At 36.7% G+C, this 18791-nt stretch overlaps 1 protein-coding gene across 2 annotated transcripts in view; it reads right to left on the bottom strand.

Moving 5' to 3' along the window:
* Window positions 1-18791, bottom strand: part of LOC107093568 (disintegrin and metalloproteinase domain-containing protein 12-like) — a 131053-nt gene that overhangs the window by 47894 nt on the left and 64368 nt on the right. For both annotated transcript variants that reach the window (XM_015388708.1, XM_015388709.1), the window contains exons 4-11: window positions 13885-13963; window positions 10758-10834; window positions 9903-10092; window positions 7479-7544; window positions 6643-6714; window positions 6040-6209; window positions 4991-5075; window positions 978-1126 (exon numbers count right to left, since the gene is read on the bottom strand). In XM_015388708.1, coding sequence (XP_015244194.1) covers window positions 978-1126; window positions 4991-5075; window positions 6040-6209; window positions 6643-6714; window positions 7479-7544; window positions 9903-10092; window positions 10758-10834; window positions 13885-13963 — 888 coding nt within the window. The remainder of the gene's footprint in view (window positions 1-977; window positions 1127-4990; window positions 5076-6039; window positions 6210-6642; window positions 6715-7478; window positions 7545-9902; window positions 10093-10757; window positions 10835-13884; window positions 13964-18791) is intronic.

Below are 18791 nucleotides of genomic sequence, written 5' to 3'. Positions count from 1 at the left end.
ACTATTGGTGGCTGACTAAATACTTTTTTGCCCCACTGTATGCCCTAATAAAGAATAATGAATGGATCTTCTCTATGGTTTGGTGTAGAAAATGTCTTTAGACCTTTCCCAGCTGTAAGAGGCTTTTTTGAAAATTGAAATGGGCTTGCCCATATACCAAAAAGTTGCTGTAGGTTTATAATCATAAAATAAATAAATAAAAAAAAGCAAAAAAATAAATAAAATAAATAAAATCATGGTAAAAATATTTGGTGTTTCACTTTTTACTTACCGGTACATTGGAAGATGCAGATTTGTCAATAAAATTTCAACCCACATTTTTTCAAACTACCCACATCAGCGTAATTTGTTTAAGAGTCATATTATGATCATTCTTTAATGGTTGTCAGGGGCCACACAAATTATGGTCCTCGAACCACACTTTGGAAATCCCTCATTGGTACTGTGGCAATGGATAGGTCTAGAACCAAATCCAAAATTCGTGGCAAAAGCCTTAATACCGTTTTTCAAGAACGCATGTCGTCTATTATGATCGGGGTTAATTTATTAGATTATTAGAATGGTCAAAACATTCCTTTTTTAAGTTGACAGAGACATAACCCTTAAGACTTGCTGTTGTAATCATAGAGAATAAAAAAAACATGGAATCAAATAGCCTGAATATGAATCCATGTTTTACATTTATGACTTAGATTTATGAAAAAAAGGTTATATATTGATGCTTTTGCAATTTAGATTGGATTGTTATTTGAAGCCCGAATAAAATTGATCAAACTTTGTGCTTTTAATGTCACACATGTGAATAGGTTCACAGGGTGGGATTTGCACAGTGAAAACCTGTTGTGGTTTTAGTTTTGCTACTATGAAAATGTACGTAACTGCTTTATGATTGCATCTTCATAGTAGTAGTAGTCATTTTTGCGTTAAATTTGTCATAATTTCCACATTTTGTGAACAAGGCTTTCATAAAATCTTACCCTGTGGATGGTGTCATGATGCAGCCTCCACGATCCACTGTCATTCTACAGCCACAGCCGCGCTCTGGGGTGTCATGATTCATGCCAAAATTGTGTCCGAGTTCATGTGCCAAAGTTACAGCTGCACCCAGTGGGTTCTCAGAGTGATCCTTAAAAAAAAAGGCAACCAAATGCGTTTAAAATTAGTTAACACCTTAAATTAGTTTAAAAGACAAAAGACAAAAAATAAGATGGAAACATCAGACAAGGGCATTTTTAAGCAATTTATAGCATTACGATTTGCTTTCCTCTTATTCATTTTCTTCATGGAAACTTTATTAGATCTACCGAACCACCTCCATTGCAGACCAAATTAGACTGACTTCCAGTAGAGAAAGCTACTGCAGGGTGCTGCATTAGACATCGGTATGATTCCTCTGATAAGAAAGACAGGTATATCTCCCCCGGACAGACAGAGATGGAACAAGAACAAGCAAGAACAGCTCTTTTATACAGAAATAATTTTAGAGAATAAGGTTTTGAATAGGCAGAATATTAATAAGGCATAGACTATTGGTGTGTTCAAACTGAACGAGTTTTCAGTGTAACGCTATCTGGTTGACGTGCAAAGTTTATGGTGAATGGTAAGAAGGGGCATCCAGAGGTCCTGTAGCATGATTTGAGCAGCAGGAGCTGGGGAAGGGCTTGCAGTGTTTCCAGCATGGGGCATCGAACGTCCAAAGAGGAGGATACAGGATATGGAAAAACTGAACTTTTTCAGCTCAATCAAGGGAGACTGACTCTACATTCAAGCTGTAATCTCTCCTCCTATAGAGCTGTCAGCATAAAGCTATGAAAAATGAATATATGAAGGGGTTTAACTCCTCTGGTTTTACATAAAAGGCCAGGAGAATATATGTTTAATGTACAAGGAAAAAAGAGTGCTCTGATTAATATTACTTAACTAAAATATTTACTGAACTATGGTTAATAAGATATGATACCTACATACTTATATTACTTATATCTTTTACCATAGAACTTACTCTCAGGTGCTACTAAATCCTTTACATTCACTGGCTGAACAACAATAAAAAATTTTAAAGTATGATCACAATCCTGATGACTACACAGGTGACATTTTGAAGTGTATTGTCTCACTTAAAAAAATGTTAAAACATTTTTTTGAACTTATCAATGCAAATAAAGAGAAGCAACTCTCTAAATCATGAGGAAAAGAAGAGAGCAGCTCAAAGCTCGACGCCTCTTAGGAGCATCAAGCATCCGTCAACAAAGTTCTTGACATGCTTTTAACCTAAAAATGCACAAACGTCCAATTTGACGTCTCATTGATGCTCAAAAAGCATCCGATGTGAAGACACCATACTGTGTGTGTGCTATTAATTTGCTTTCCGCATATGACTGTACTCTATCAAATAAGTCTTACTGATTACCATGTGTCCCAAATTCCATGAGAGGGTATTGGACTTAAAATACTGTGGAAACCATGTTTTAAACTCTCATTTGGAAGTTTGAAAAGAAGTAAATACTGCCCTTTTGTTTTCTGTTGAAAGATAAGTGTAATAAAAAAAAAAAGCACTGAAGAAAACCCCAAACAGATGTGGAATGACAGACGTGATACTACAAAATGTAGAAATACCACAACTAGATAACTGATAGCTGCGGTTCAAGACCAAATGTTTTCATAGAGGCACAGAAAAGTATCAAATAAAAAACAGGGCAAGCAATTCAAATATATTAAGTGAGCTGCATGAAGTGAAATTTCTATTCAATTAGGTTTAATAAAAAAAGGTCAATATACATTCGTAACTTAGGAATTTTACATATATTTCACTTAATTTAAGTTAAAAATTACCATTTTCTATAAAATCTGAATTAGAATTCAAGAAAAACTGATAATTTCAGCTGTAAAAATTTGAGTTGTTTTTTTGTTTTGAAAAAAAAATTAAGCAGATGAAAACTGGGATCATATCTCAATACTACTGAATAGGGGTGTGGGAAATAATCGTTTTGGCGATATATTGTGATATTCGGCTGCCCAATATAATATCGATCTTTCACTTCTTAGTATCGATTTTCAAAGAAAAAATGGTTACATAAAACATTAATGGGAAGATGGGCTACCTCTGCACCAACAATGGCAGAAAGCGCTGTGGAGCCCTTTAACTGTGCGTGCAGCACCAAATCTGTATTTGAGGCCGTCACAGTGGAAGAAAACCCCAAACAACATGGATAATAATACCTAATCAATATTTTCTGATGAAAACATACAGCACTTGCTGTTTTATCTCATCATTTGATTTTGATAGCTGGGGAAAATATGGCAATATATAGTGATACTGCAATATCGTGATAATATCGTATCGCGACATGTATCGAATCGAACACTCATGCCAATACTCACCTCTACTACTGAAGCTATCACCTTATTGATTCTAAATAATTAGTAAAACATAATTTATAAAGAAAAAAAAAAGAAATAGATCCAAAGGACCTATCAGTAACCATGTCTGTTCCAGCGCATATCATCATTAGAATTTCTTTTAAGTATTATTTCTTCAGTACAGGGGCCAGGACATGATTTACAGGGGCACTGGCACCCGTTGGCCCCTGTCTAGAACCGCCCATGGCTGCTGACATTGCTACAGTTGCCATCTGCTAGTGACAAAGGGCCGTTCTAAAGTTTTCAATGCCATAGGTCGGCATTCGAACCGTTTTTGTGCATAAACTAACCAGCTGTGAAACTTAATTTTTCATGGTGTCGTGATATGCAGAAATGTTTTTCAGAATGTTTCTATCTCTCAGATAAATGAAAGCTATACTACAACGACCATTTATTTAAAATATACCAAGGATTAAAAAATGCTCATCTCAAAATCCGTGAGAAAAAAGATCCTCCGCCCACTACTGTATATCTTACTATACTGTGGTTCTCTGACGCTTACATGAGAAAATCACATGCTTCCTTTGAAGGCATGGTCATCAGTCAAACTTAGGCCAGGATGAGCCATTTCCTGCTCTGATTAAAGAGCAGCGTCATGGGAGCTGCACCCACCCTGTACAGGAAGGATGGGAAAACTCTCTGCAGCCTTTGCCTTTTCATCTGTGTGATGCACTCATAAGCTGGTTTTGTTTAGTTTTACTCACAAAGTAATAATATTCAGATGAATAAAATGATACAAAGCTTCCACAAGTTCCTCTGTGGTTCTATTGTGATGGCAAATGGCCCAACCATATTTCTGTCATTTCTATTTCTGTGGGGGAAAAAAACAACCCAAAAACCTAAATGCAAAAACTGGGGCAGAACACATGGTCAGTATGGTTTGAGAAAAAGATCATTTCCTCCCCTCCCACTGCTTATTTGGCCTTTTAATCTCAATCCAGACCATCTGCTCTATGCAAGTTACAGGGGAAGGAAAACATCTGGAAAAGCCTCATCACAGCAACAGCCAAAACTTATTTTTTGATGGGGTATACACATCTTGGCTTAGTTATAATGACACTATCCTGAAGACCACTTTGGGATTTGACCTAAGTCTCAACAGTGAAAATCAGATTTAGATTATGTAGTGATTTAGAAACAGAGGTGATGCACAGCTGCATGTATAACTCCATTGTGATTCCAATGCGAAAGAGCTGAAATAAACAATTCGTCATCTCTCATAAAAATGTAAATGAACCATGTTCAAAATCTGCAGACTTTAATTTTCCACATTGCTCTGTGAGATCAGCAACCAGTTGCTCGTCTGTAGCTTCAACCCAAATACCAAACATCCTCCATCGCTGCCCACTTGCTATCGCACTGCCTGACTTCAAAAGTACTGTTTACGCTTCATGGGTGATTGTGATCATTTTAAAGCTGTCAGTCAGCACATAAATTACTATGTTATTAAGTATGACTTCCTGCAGAAGCCTGAAGCGCCTTTCCAGCAAACAATAGACAACTCCACTCTGTGAATCCTGGTTGTATTGTGTTAGATTGCAAATTTTTGGACAATTCCTTCAATACTCACCATGACAATGCCTCCAGACTGCTCCACTGTGCACATGCTCATAATGGGGGCCATTCCGATGGTGGTGCCCTGGAAATAAACTCCGCTGCAATGAACAGATGGAATGTAATGGTCAAAGAGCTGAAGTTGTGTTTTATTCTCTTTTTTTGAATAGATATTATTCAAACTGTTTCTCTTTCTGTAGGGTTTCTTAAATCTTTCAGATATTGAGCACTTTCTTAATCATGCTTTAGAAGGAGGTTTAGGCTTAAAATCTCTTTAACATGACCCTATTAATTTCCCTATTCGTGCTTAAAATTCTATTTTGGTTTTATCTGACCACATGATATTCTCCCAATCCTCTTCTGGATCCTCCATATGCTCTCTGGCAAACTTCAGATGGTCCTGGACATCTACTGTGTGCAGAGGGACACACCTGGCCTTGCAGGGTTTGGGTCCCTCTCACTGTAGTCTATAACTGATGTTAGCTTTTGCTACTTTGGCCCCAGCTCTCTGCAGCTCATTTATCAGGTCCCTCCGTATAGTCCTGGGATTTGTGTTTACTGTTTTCATGATCAATTGGACCCCACAGGATGAGATCTAACATTGGCCCCAGATGGAGGGAGATTATCAATGGTCTTGTATGTCATCTATTTTCTTACAGTTGCTTCCACAGGCAATTTATTCTCACCAACCCGCCTGCCTCTTGTAGATCCACTCTTTCCAGCCAGATATTCCTCCCTTCCATAATTACACAACGTACTTTTGTATGATATAGTGTTTTAGCCTTTTGTTTTTGTAAACAAATATTTCTATACTGCATTTCATTTTATATTTGTATACATTTTTTTTTTACATTTACTTTATTTTGTGTTTTTATTCCAAATGTTTTAAAAAAAACAGCCAGTGTTCATTGTTAATTTTTTAACCCTTTTGTTTAATAAAAAATATAAATAAACTGCAGGATTGATAAGGAGTATCGTTAAGAGTAGCAGTATCTATAACTCCTTAATGATACCCGTCCCCATTATCGACTGATGTCACATTTTGAGGTCAAACTTATCATTTACCTTATGAGCTGGGCGTTGTCATGAGGTTTCTGGGGCAACAGTTTCACCTTCCTCCAGTCTAGGAACTCATGCAAGGTGTTGAAGGGATCTTGAGTGATGGGGCATTTATCGGAGTCGCTCCATACCTCCAGACCAACCAGAGCCACCCTGATGTTGAGGGCCCTGTAAAACTAAGGATGGTGCAAAGCGGAGTCAGATCTAAGCTTAACATGTCCTACATTCTTTGTACAGATGTGCAAAACACTATGAAAGATGTTTTACTCTAGTAACGTATGATCTATATCATATTTCTAAGACCGCTTAAGCTTCAAAGGCTATTCAGAGCCGAAGATACATCAACTGATTTGTTTTAGTTTTTTTCTTACACAGAGTATATCTTTCCCAATGCTATATCAGCGCTTCCCTAAAATATATCAGTCTGCCTGCTGCATGTTGAAGCAATAGATCCGCGGCTCTGGTTCACTTCTAAGGCAGATGCTTTAACGGGAAATTAATATATCACACAATCCCTTTTCATTACTCTCTGCTACCAGCAGAAGTTCTATTTAAAAAAAAAAAGAAGTGATTTATTCCCCTCACACAACTGGAGTGAACATGTTTTACCTTGTCCACATAATTGGCTATCTCTGCCAGCCGTTGTTTGACTTTCTCCAGGTCTCTTCCCTGTTTCTGAAACTAAAAGAAATTGCATGTTAGCTGTGTGACAAATTAGGATCCACATGATGCATGCTTTGAGATAAAATAATGGAGGACAAGCTTTTGACCAATTCAATATCAGTGAATGCACTCAAAGGGAAAATTTAGCGTTGCTGGCTTCTTTAAATTTTCCAAGGCAATATTTTGTTTTCCATTCTGTGTGTTTTAGGTATTTGTCAAGCTGTGACCATCTGGATCTAGAAAAATCCCCCGATGTTATAGAGACGTATGGCGTGACTGCAGGGAGCAGGTCTACTGGCAGACAAAACAGGCACCAAGGCTTTGGATGCAAATTGAAGCAAAGTCCAACCATCTATTTTCACCCTGCTGTGTGATCCACCTGCACTTTAAATCTGAGAAACACATTAAACCTCTCATATTTATGTTGAGTTCCTTTCTTTCCATTCAGGTCAATGGTAGCAGCAGATTGATAGGAAGAGGAAACCCCAAAATGAGTTTTTCAGTGCTTATGGGACACTCCTGTATATTCAAGCGGCTTTGTCCAGTTTCCTTTTTGCTTTGTTAAGGAAGTCAAAACAGAAATGCCTGCTGAGAGAGAAAAAAATAAAACTACTGCTGCAGGAACATGGTGGGTTTTTGCACACTCACCACATTCAGCAGCTTCCAGAGAGACCTGTTCTGCGTTTACAGCAGCTTACTGTGCTTCTTTATGCTTATACCATTAGGGCATGGTGGGGTTTTTAACACATTTATGGTGTTAAGCAGAAAAGAAGTTTCATTACCTCTCTGTTGTCTGCAACGATTATCAGCTCCACGTATTTGGTTGTCTTTTGAGCATTCCTTTTATGCTGAGGAAGAAAAATAAGAATAAGTCAGGAAAAAGTTAGAAAGTTACTAAAGTTTGAAAGTTTATCTTCTAAACAATTTTTCTCAGTTTAATTTAACATAGACATTGATCTCCTTAAAGTCTGTAACTTCTGAAAAGCATTTTTGAACAACGACCTACATAAGTACAGCTTTTGGCTTTAGTGCAAAAAAATTATCTGAGATCTTATCTCTGTTACAGGATGGGATTTAATAGAGGTAAAGGTCTCTTAATAATTAAAGTATTTTAAAAAATGAGCAACATCTTAAATTTTTAAGGTATTTAAAAAATAATGGCCTTGTTTTTCTTTCAATTCAATATTTAGAAGGAACACATGAAACACATAACAAAATTTATTTTTTCTTTTCCAAAAAAACTTAACTGTTGTATTATATCTATTTATGAAATGATTTGATCTAAACTCTAAAATTATGAAGAAAATATTTTGTTTTGAATTTTACTTACAAATAATTTCAATCTGTGCGCTAAGAACTGAAACAGATTTTTTTTTTTCCTGATTGGTCAGTCTATGAATTGTTAAGGCTGCTCACCAACACATTTATATTGTACAGACATTCATATATATATATTCAGTGCAGTGTAAGTATTTATGAAGCACACTAAAAGAAATACCATCAAAGCTAATGATCAATAATCAAACAACATTTTACCTTTATAGTTTATGAGTAAGCTCAATAATTTTAGAAGAAAATAAGTAGAACAATTTTATCTCCACTAAAGACAAGGCACGTTTTGGCCAGCTGTCATCTAAATGCACATTTTTATCAGATAGTTTTCCATGCTTGATATTCACATTGATAATTGTATTTATTTTGAAATTTTGAAAGTGTATAAGTTGCTCTCATATAGTTAATCCTGTTATTTAAAAGGTGTCTAATTATGAAGAAATAGAAGTCATTTTGTAAAAAGTCTTTCTATTGGAACAAAATAAGGCAAATCATTTCCAAACTTTCTCCACCCTAATGTAAATTTTATTTTGTAAATTTTAACTGTAATAAACAAACCGAATAATTAATATTTTCGGGCTAAATTGGGAGGAATAAAAATGCCAAAAAAAGAACCAAAATAAAAAAAAACAGTTTTCCAGCTCTTAACAGGGGCAATAAACTAAAACCCAGAGGTGTCAAGTAACAAGAACAAATACTTTCTTATCTTACCTAAGTAGAAATTTTGACTATTTATACTTTACTGGAGTAATTATTTTTTTGGACAACGTTTTACTTCTACTCCTTACATTTGTTTTTTGCTAATATCTAAATTTTCTACTCTTTACATTTAAAAATGCCACAAAACTTGTTAGTTTTGTTTCATTTTCGTTATGGCCTGGTGGTATTTAAAATAAAACAAAAAACATAAAAATAATTTGTCTTATCAAGACAATTAATTTCTTTGTGGTTGGTCTCGGTACCACACCAACTTCTTGTTCACCACATACTAAAATAAATTGCATTTCAAGATGATTCATATATTTGATACAGTTCCAATTAGTTATAAAATTAAGAAAATTAGGTCTAAGGAAGTTATCATCCAGAGTTGCTTAGCTTAATAATTAAAGCCTAATTCTACTTTTATACATTAATTAGCTTTAAAAACTGTACTTTTACACTTTTACTTGATTGAAAAGCTTACGTTAAAAAGCTCAAGTAGAATTAATACTTCTAATTAACATAAATACTTTTGACACCTCTGTTAAAGACTACATTTTTTATGGAAGATCTGGCCACCGGAATGTGTTATTTTTATCATTGCTTTTTTACAAATAAAATTCCACCTTTAGATCTAAACCAAAGATTTTGCCTTTCTCAATATTTTTAAAGCTAAAGGTATACAAAGATGATAGCTTAAATCCAGCAAAAATTGTTAGTTGTATTTATGTATCTTTGTTTGCATACAATATGTGATATTTTCAGGTATACTAAGTTCTGTTGAATGAACCCCTAAACTGAGATACTGTCTAACTCTGAGCCCATTAAATTCTTAGGGTTAGGCTCACTTCCTGCCTCAAATAGAGTTCCTAATGTTTGGAAATAGTGGCAGATGGATGCTGCACCTGCTCAATGCAAATGATCAGCCAAATGGTCTGCACGGGCCCTCATTTCTGGGCTCTTAACACAAATGAAATGAGTGTCAAATCCAAAGCTACCCCTCTAGGGAACCTTTCCAAATCTGTGTGATAGCCAATATTCTCATCCTTGGTCAAATGCCTAACATCTAATCATAAGCTCAATAGTAGTCTTTACAGAAATAGTGATGATGAAATACAAGAGAAATAATGATTTAAGAGCTTTGGTTTGCAATAAAAGCAACAATATGAACTCACCCTTGTGTGAAAGGACTGAAAAGGGCTTTTGATGTAGGTTTCAGGGGTAACAGAGGACAAATTAAAGCCATGGCCACAGGCTCCAGGGGTCACTTTGAGCTCTTCCGCTCGATAAATGAAGTGGGCCCGAGCGTCACTGCCAGATACAGGCTCAATAACAAATGCCTTGTTTTCAAGTGCAATGAAGCCTCTGCAGAGAAAACATCCCAAGTAAGAAAACAAAGCTTCAAAGCCTTAGCACTTTCTCAAATGCAGGCCTTGATTAAATGTGGCTGTCTCTAATGGAACAACTGAGGCAGCTTCTAGTCGACAAGCAAACCTTTTTTCCTGAAAAGTGTTTTTATTAGGCCACATGTAGCTGTGGTTAAAAACCAACGACTTTGCACATAAAAACTCTGCAATATAAGCAAATAAATTTAGATGCAATAAAACCTGGAATACCACATTCAACTTTTTTTTTATAAACTCTGATTCAGAAAGTATCTTAGTTTCTTAATGAAACAATCTGCTTCAAAGCTAAATAACAAGAGAGGCAACAAAGCAACATTTTACAACTTGGTAAACACTTACTTCATCAAAGCAGCAAAACTTGATTTACCATTAGCAACAGATGCAAATTACTGTCAAATTGAAACCAAGTACACAATAAGCGTCTCGGTTACAAATACATTTGTGTGACATTTTACTCCTGAGAGGTGCACCGCAGCTTACTGACAACAGCCTTAAGGAGGCTTAAGAATGATTGGCTGCTGCACTGAGTGACTTAAGTAACTCCAAACTCTGCAGCATCAAGTAGGACTAAAAGGGCAGCTTTGAGATGCACATTGAATACAAAATGATTTACTTGTCACTCACCGAAGGCCCAAGCAGGCACTGAGGGTTACATCAGAGTTTGGATACTCCTGCACTTCTCCGTGGTAGTAGCAGTTGTTCTAAAGGGAAACAGTCCTCCCATTTTAGAAAGAAAATTTAATAGAAAACCCACTTGATATAAAATGGTGTTATAAAAGTATTAATAGCTCTTTAAGTTCTCTAGATATATTTATAAAAACAAAACAACACATGATTTTCATCACATTTTAGCAAATGAAGTCCTGAGAAGCGTAGTACCTGTCGGATTTCAGTTCCCTGAGTTGCTAGTGTCTTTACCAACTTTGCACATACCACAATTCTTAGCATTTAGCTCAAATTATCAGGGGGGAAATGTTTCAGGAAACACCTGTTTTAGGTTTTGCCCCTGATTCTTAGTTGCAATTAGCACTGGACTTTGAGTAAGACATTTTAATTTATTCTTTTTTTAATTTTTATTGAAACATTTTCAGTGTAGCTTTGCCTATTATTTTAGTTAATTCTTCCTGCTAGAAGACAGACCACCACTGCAGTCTTCAGCATCTGGTTTTGGTCCAGCATTTCCTGCATTTATACTCTGGTCAGTTTAACTGTGTCTGCTATCAATAAGCTTTTCCTGCTTCTTCACAGAGGAAAAAGTGACCAGAGCACCTTTATCCGCATGGTTGCATTGTCCTATAATTGATTCCTATGTAACGGCAAACTGGATTACTTAACTCTTTCTTTGAATAATCATCCCTTTTCTTGCCACTCCTACAAGGCATGATTCTCCCTGAGGATCTCTACAAGCATTGGGTCTCTGGTTCTTAATGAAATCTGTGACTAAAAAGGACTGAATACAAAGTTTATGTTTGTCAACCACAACACTCCTACGATAAAGAAAAAAACATTTTTGGTTGCAATATTATAAAATGTAAAAAACAAACAAAAAAAAAAAACTATAAAACATTTGCAAGGCTTTCTAATAAAAAAAACACAAAAAACAGTAAGGAAAGGTGCTTGTCATTTTGTGAGGTGGTATTGTTCCTCCAACTTCACTTCAAAAGAGCAAAAGAGGACAAGACAAAATGACACAATGCTTATTCTGTCATACCCATGTTCCTTTCAATTAGTATGCTCTGCTGAGCGGTTTCTGCTCCTCTACTGCTCCTCACAATCAGGCCGCTTAAAATGAATGCAGTCAGCACGGTTTCGGGGAGAAGCAGGAAAGCTGACATGCATGTGAGGTGACAGCAATATGCAAATATCCTGCATCATTCCATCACATAAGAGTCATCTAGTGGAAGGAGGAACCCCCCCCCCCACCAACAAAACTAAAGAAAACACTCTTTATATGACATTGAATTTGACCAAAAGTAAAGAAATGTTTGTGTTTTCCTTCCATATAAATACATGTCCATTTGGTCCTTTAGGCTAAACCTTAACTTAAACTATCTTTACTGGCTTTTCTATAATAACTAATCAGTACATGTATGTTAAAAGTTTAAAGATTTACACAATAGTGATTGCAGGAACTGTAGTGGCATGTTTTGATATTTGGGTTGTTTTGAACTTGTAGAAATCTGCTTTGATCCCTCTTGGACAAGCTTTTGTGGTTATAATTTCTGAATATATTTAAAATGTATACATCAGGAGAGTTATACATATCAGGTAAATTATTAACTGTTTTCTAAAATTTGAACAGATACTGAATTCAAAAAATCGGAACTCTTCCCCTTAAATACTGCTGGGCAGTAAGGTCTCCATTTGCCGTCTAATATACTGAGGTTTAGAAGAAAAGGTAAGTGGAGGTTAGTGATTCAGGTGCTGCTATAATGATACCCATTAGTAGAAAGACATTACAGTCATGGCTTTGCTTTGTTTGACCCAGTTAATCTCAGCTCCCACAAAGAAACATATCAGGCTGATTGTTTTTCAGAAGGTGCAAAGAGAAAACTAGACCTCTAACCCGCATTTTAGCTCAACCCCTCTGAAGTCAAATCAGGAAATGTATGATGTTCAACAAAGTCCAATCTAGGAGCAGGATTTAATGGCTAAAGGTGTCTTAAGCAACACAGTGGGGATCCCATCATTAGTGAATTTTCTTTTAGCACATCTTTGACACACACACGTCAACACTTGATTGGTAGGAGCTGCTTGAAAAAGTAAGGTTGCAGTGGGAGGGCTTAATTGTCTTTTTAAATGACTAATTTCATCCTGAAGCTTGAAGGGCTGAATTCTTTTGCTGTGTTTTGGTAGTTTATTTATATGTTACTTCCTTTTACCAATTCCTAATATTAATAATTATGGTAAACAAAATGGTGACGACAGAAACTGTTTTTCAATTAAGGTTATTTAAGGCAGTGCAGCATGTCATACGCTTGCAGCGTCCATCAACTGCGAATGAACTGTGGGAGAGAGAGGGTAAGGCTGTGTGTGGGAGGAAAGAAACTATAAACGACATTCAGAGCTAAACTGGAGAACCGCGGCTCCAAGCTGTGAGTGAACTGCTAAAATGTCCCCACAGCTGTTCACTTAAACACTGTGATTTCACTCCAACTGAGATACAAAAGGCCAACAGACAAATGTTGTTACATAGCAGAAATGTTGAATGCAATAAATCACAGGCTTCTATACCGCCATCAAAACTGTTTCTCCTGTGCTGTATGGTATTAATAATAGCAATCTGGAGCCAAGTAAAATGAAATATCGCTGAAGAACAATACTCTGGCCCCTTTACTTGAGCTGATTTCAATCAGCCAAGAACCGCAGCAAGTAGATTTGACAACAACTATCAATTCAAAGTGAAGAACAATCTTTTACTTGTGCCCCTCCCCCCAGAAATATAACAAACATATGACCAAGAAAAAAAGCAGCTAAAAAGGGATTTCATGAAGAATCCTGATGCGAAGGCTGGCTGGAAAAGGACAAGTATGAAGGGCCACATTATGTCCAGGTTTTAATACCTGAGAGGGCTTCCTAACACCTTAGCTTAACTGGATCTAAATTTAATCTAAATGCCTTTTCTTAAACTTCCCCCCATCCCACTAAAACGAAGAAAAGGAATCTTTCTTGAACATTTTATACAATGTCGGTTCAGGGCGTTGCACCATGTCAACTTGATGTGACCACAAGCCCCGGAGTTTCAGCGTACCGTGAAGTTGTGAGTACCAGTGACTGCACTTCCATCCTCCCTGTAATGCGTCTCAGTGTAGTGGCTTGCAAAAAGACCCCTGAGAAGAGAAAAGAGAACAAATGTTAAACATTCAAGAAATTGAAGTGAAACGAAAAGCACAACATCTTTTATCTAACATCTATCAAAAAGCAACACTCATAAAAAATATGGCCATTATAAGAGTGTTTATGCCGTGTTCAAAACATCTTTAGCCTTACCTCCCCCTTTCTTACTCCATTTTTAAACATGTCCTTTAGGGTCTAAAGTCGTATTTTTCCCTCTACGTCCTCACTGCATTTTATTCCACAAATACCTGCCGAGTGGCCCTATCATGGTTTCACTGTCTATTGGTCCTGGAGAATCAAATTCCAAATACCCTTTTTTAAAGCCATGGAAACCAGTGAGGAGCAGAACTTTAAGGGTTGAGCCTATAAGCTTCACCCTTAGGGCCTATCGCTGGTGAGTTAAAGGAAGAGCAGAATGGAGTCTATATATGTCAGTCCAGACCACAAACAAAGCATCTGCTCAAACAGTCAGTCTTCACCATGTGTAAATATGCGCTTTGAGGCTCCCTTCGCAGCCAAGGAGGAGAAATGATCTCTGTTTAGGTCAGAGCCAGAGATTGCTGCTGCTGTGAATGATGAAGACAAGGGTTACAGTATAAACTTTAACAGTATAGGGGAGTAGATAATAGAGCTTCCATGTTCACAGGTTGTTTCATGCTTCTCTTTGATTCAGGTCATAAGACGTAATGTAAATTTAGTCAAATTCAAACCTGAACACAACTGCACAGATGTAAAACAAACGCCCTCTAAGTATCCTAGGGACAAAATGCTTAATTTTCATCATATAATTTGCTTGTAATCTCTGACTTTAGCATGAGCTAAATGTCTATTGCATCAAAAGTAGGTATTGTCCATGTCTGTGTAGATACTGTGAAATGATATTTTGTGTAAAAGCAGATGGGCACAGAGAGTGTTTGTAACGGGAATGGAAAAGCAGCCCTTGTTTGCAGCTGCATGGTCACAGTGACATCAGGCATGATGGAGTTACAGAAAGTAAATTACTGCCAAAAAATATGCAAGAGTTGAAAAATCTTCAAATGAAACAAATAAAGGCTGACTGACAAATAAAAACTTAACTGACTGGGTTTCAAAGCAACATTTCTAGTTGGTCTGTTCTAGTTTGTCTGTTGAGCACAACTCACAAAAACAGAAGAGAGCATGAGGGATTATGAATCTTGTATGCAGAGGGAATCACAGAAATCTCTCACAACAGTTAATCCAAAAACAGCATCAGTATCCAGAAATACTGCATTAGATGAAACTAGATTATTACTATAAATCACCTTTTTGGACTTCTTTATCTCCCCTGCATATTAAAAGCTTTTTTTCCCCTTTTTTTTAACTTGCTTTTCATAATAAGATCCATCATCTGCTGTCCAAGCATTAACACATTTAACTTCATTAAATGCTTATCATGCCCTTAATGGGCCTTTTCATGTCATTAGCAACCTCTACACCAAATCGGATAAACCAAGCTGCTGGTAATCACACCGAAAAGAGCAGTACTATACATCTCATTAAAATTGCATGACACATCAGAACATAAGCATAAGTTAAAGAGACCGGCATGTAAGAGTAACCCAGTGTTACAGGAATAACAAATAAACAGAGCCTTTATAGCAATTACACATAGATATTTAGCCTAAAAAGGCTAAATCCAAACCCTCTATTAGTAGTAAAGATGGGATTTGTGTCACTTTGGTTAATTCCATGCAAATGCTCATGTTGGGTAAGCCAGCTTTGGACAGCACAGTCGATCGTGACAGACTACAGGCCTTAGAGAAGCTGCAGGATTTACACGATGGAATCTCCCTGTAATCAACTCCTTGGCAAGGGTATACAGAGTTTATGAGGCCAGGGATGTCTACAGAGGGTGTGTATGTAAAGAGTTTCCTCTACCCTCACTGCTTGTATTTTAGGTCTGCGGTGTAGAAATGTGTGTTTTATGTCGCTGGGGATCAGATGTTTATGGTTTCCTTTTAACATTGCTCTGTTACCACATCTGTACACGCTATTAAATTGGAGTTGCTGGACCAGTACAAACGTTTAAAAGCAACATGGTTTTCTTTACACTTCAGCATGTGTTGAAAAAAAAGACACGAGAGAAAAATCTATGAGTCATCTCAACATCAAGTGTCTTTTTTTTTCTCTTAATTCTTTAAAACACATGTGAGAAGTGGATTACTCTTGATACTCTCTCAATTTCTAATTGCTTTCAGGGATACTACTTCCTTCCAAATTCATCTTTGTCAAGATAAGCATGCAGCCAATCAATTCTAATTTAGACTGATGACAAGTTGCGAATAAGGATCTGAAAACTGCCCAAGTTCTAAGTAGACAACTTGCATAAACTCTGAGTCATCACATTAATTTTCTTTAAGCAGTTTCTTCTGACCAGAGGCAGGTGGAAGACTATGAATGGAGTAAAAGTCCTCAGGGTTTCAGGAATCTATGTACTTTTCATTTGTCCCATTTGAAGAAAAAAGTTAGTTTAAGCTTCAAAGTGATGCTACAGTTGTTATGAAAATGAAGTGAAATGCTTTAATAAATGCTGCAGGATGTGACTGTGTGTTGCTGTTCACTATGGGTATATTGTGATCTCTGGCGGAACAATCTTCTCACTCAGTTATTTAGGCTATACTGCATAATAAAATTGCCAAGATTTGTATTTCTGATAAAGATGTGTTAAAACCCTCTCAAATAAATTCATGTTTTAGTACAATAACATATTTTGAACTGAACATAAAAAAATTAACTTTTGAGTATGTTCATTCACTGTGAAAAAAGAATACATTTTAAGAATATATCATACTACTGGTTGTCCTTGATTTATCCAGAACGTGGGGCAGCAGTCTAAGTCTTCTCAGCTGACTCCTCCTGATGTGGAGGGTAAGTAGCTCTGACCTAAATAGGCTGAATCAATAAATCAAAGTAATAGTGAATAATCAATTATTGAATTAATTGTCAACTAATATGGTAATTGATCAATAATTAACTCAAGTATAGAGACTCTAAAACATGCCTTTATCTGACAGAGCAAAATAATCATTTGTTGCAGCCCTAATTGTGGACCCATCTGGGCAAGCTCTCATGATCCTTCAAGCACTCTTCAGTGGGTCGAGATTGGGTCTAGTGTTCCAAGGAAGGAACGGGAACAACACTGCTCTTCTAGAGGCCGAAGTTCAACATTTAGCTGGACTCTCATCTTTAACATGCTGGTATATGTCTTCCTTGGAAGGCCAAGACGTGTACTCCCCCCTTTAGTTGGAACACACTTCAATGGGGACCACCAATCCAGGGACATTGTCTCAAACCACCACACAATATTAAAGAGGTGTGTGAACTCTGATAGTCCAAACACCAGGGACCTAGGGTAATCAGGGTGGACCCATTGGCAATAGAAGCAGAAGACATGGTCAACTCAGACTCCATGTCCCCAGTCTCCCCTGGAATCTGACAGACAAACAGCAGTTCAAAAGCCTTCATGATGACACCCAGTACAGCAAAGCCAGGAACTCAGCCTGTAGCCAGGCCTTGGTTGAAGTTCATTAGGAAAGCGCCTAGCTCATGGGGTTATCATGCCAGACAATCCTGAACGAGAGAGGCAAGGCCTCCCTAGCAGCTCACTACCTGCAAGGGAAACCATGCGGGTGTGGTGGTAAGGAGATTGGGCAGCAGTGAGTGGCAGAGGAGAACTGATCCATGGGCTCTGGAAAATATGTATTTCTAACTATATCACTGCTGGCACAACTGCCTTTCGTGCTGTTTTTAAAACTACGTACAACACCCCTTTGCAATTTCAGATACAAACCACCTCTAACATATGTTTGTCTTTTTAGCCGTCCAACAGCTTTTTAATAGTATTCCCTCTATAGACTGTAGTGTGGGGCTATAACAATCAATTGGATTAATCGTCATTAATCGAGGAGTGCAATTATCATGAATTAATTAAATATACAATAATAATGTAAAAAGACTCTAAAACATGATATTTTTTAAAAGAACAAAAACATTCGGAGCAGTGAGCAAAACCTGTAGAGGAACTCTTTACATTTTCAAGATAAAATGCCCTGTATATACGGTATGTTATATGTAGAACTCCTCATGTATTATTTTTAACCACTGGATTGATTTGTTCTGCTTAGTTATTTACAATTAGGAATTAACTATTTTGTCCAAAATCTAAATAGCTTTTTTTTTTCATCAGTTCTACATTTGCAGATTTATTTTGATTTTCCTCTGCACTAACCACTAATCATGTAAATGTTTCACTACAGAGTTTCAGTGTTTTCTTGAATTTGAAAGCACACTGCTTTGGACTGGCAACCAGAGTGTTCTCCACCTATTGCCCATAGAGTGCTGCTCTATACAATATTTATAATTAAGTCAATGTTTTAATGAAATATCAATTAGGTAATTACATTTTTAGACAATACCATAATAAAAAGTTGTAACGTGTTACTAAAAAAAGTCATTTGAATATGTAATTGCTGCAGCTAGCAATGTAAGAATACATAAGCTAGGACTAGTTATCTCTTGCAGTCTGTGTGCAGTTTTACTAAGTAGTAAAATGTATGGATAGCAACTCATTACTAACATTCATAGCCAACAGTACTTTGTAATGTTGAAAGACCAAATTATTATTTTTTTTATTGCTAAGTCTTTATTTATAGTACCGTTCATTAGTAAAGCACTGATTACCAAAATGAGAGTGATAATGTGACCTACATGTGTTGCGCAGATCAGAGAAAATAATTATAATGCAAGCTCAAAACCCTTATGGCATTGTATGCAAGCTGTCATGTTGTTTTCTCCTTATAT

This window comes from Cyprinodon variegatus, unplaced genomic scaffold (assembly GCF_000732505.1).
Source record: "Cyprinodon variegatus isolate N-32 unplaced genomic scaffold, C_variegatus-1.0 Scaffold433, whole genome shotgun sequence".
NCBI lineage: Eukaryota > Metazoa > Chordata > Actinopteri > Cyprinodontiformes > Cyprinodontidae > Cyprinodon > Cyprinodon variegatus.
The sequence above is the reverse complement of the archived record's forward strand: the minus strand, read 5'-3'. Positions and strand labels throughout refer to the sequence as shown.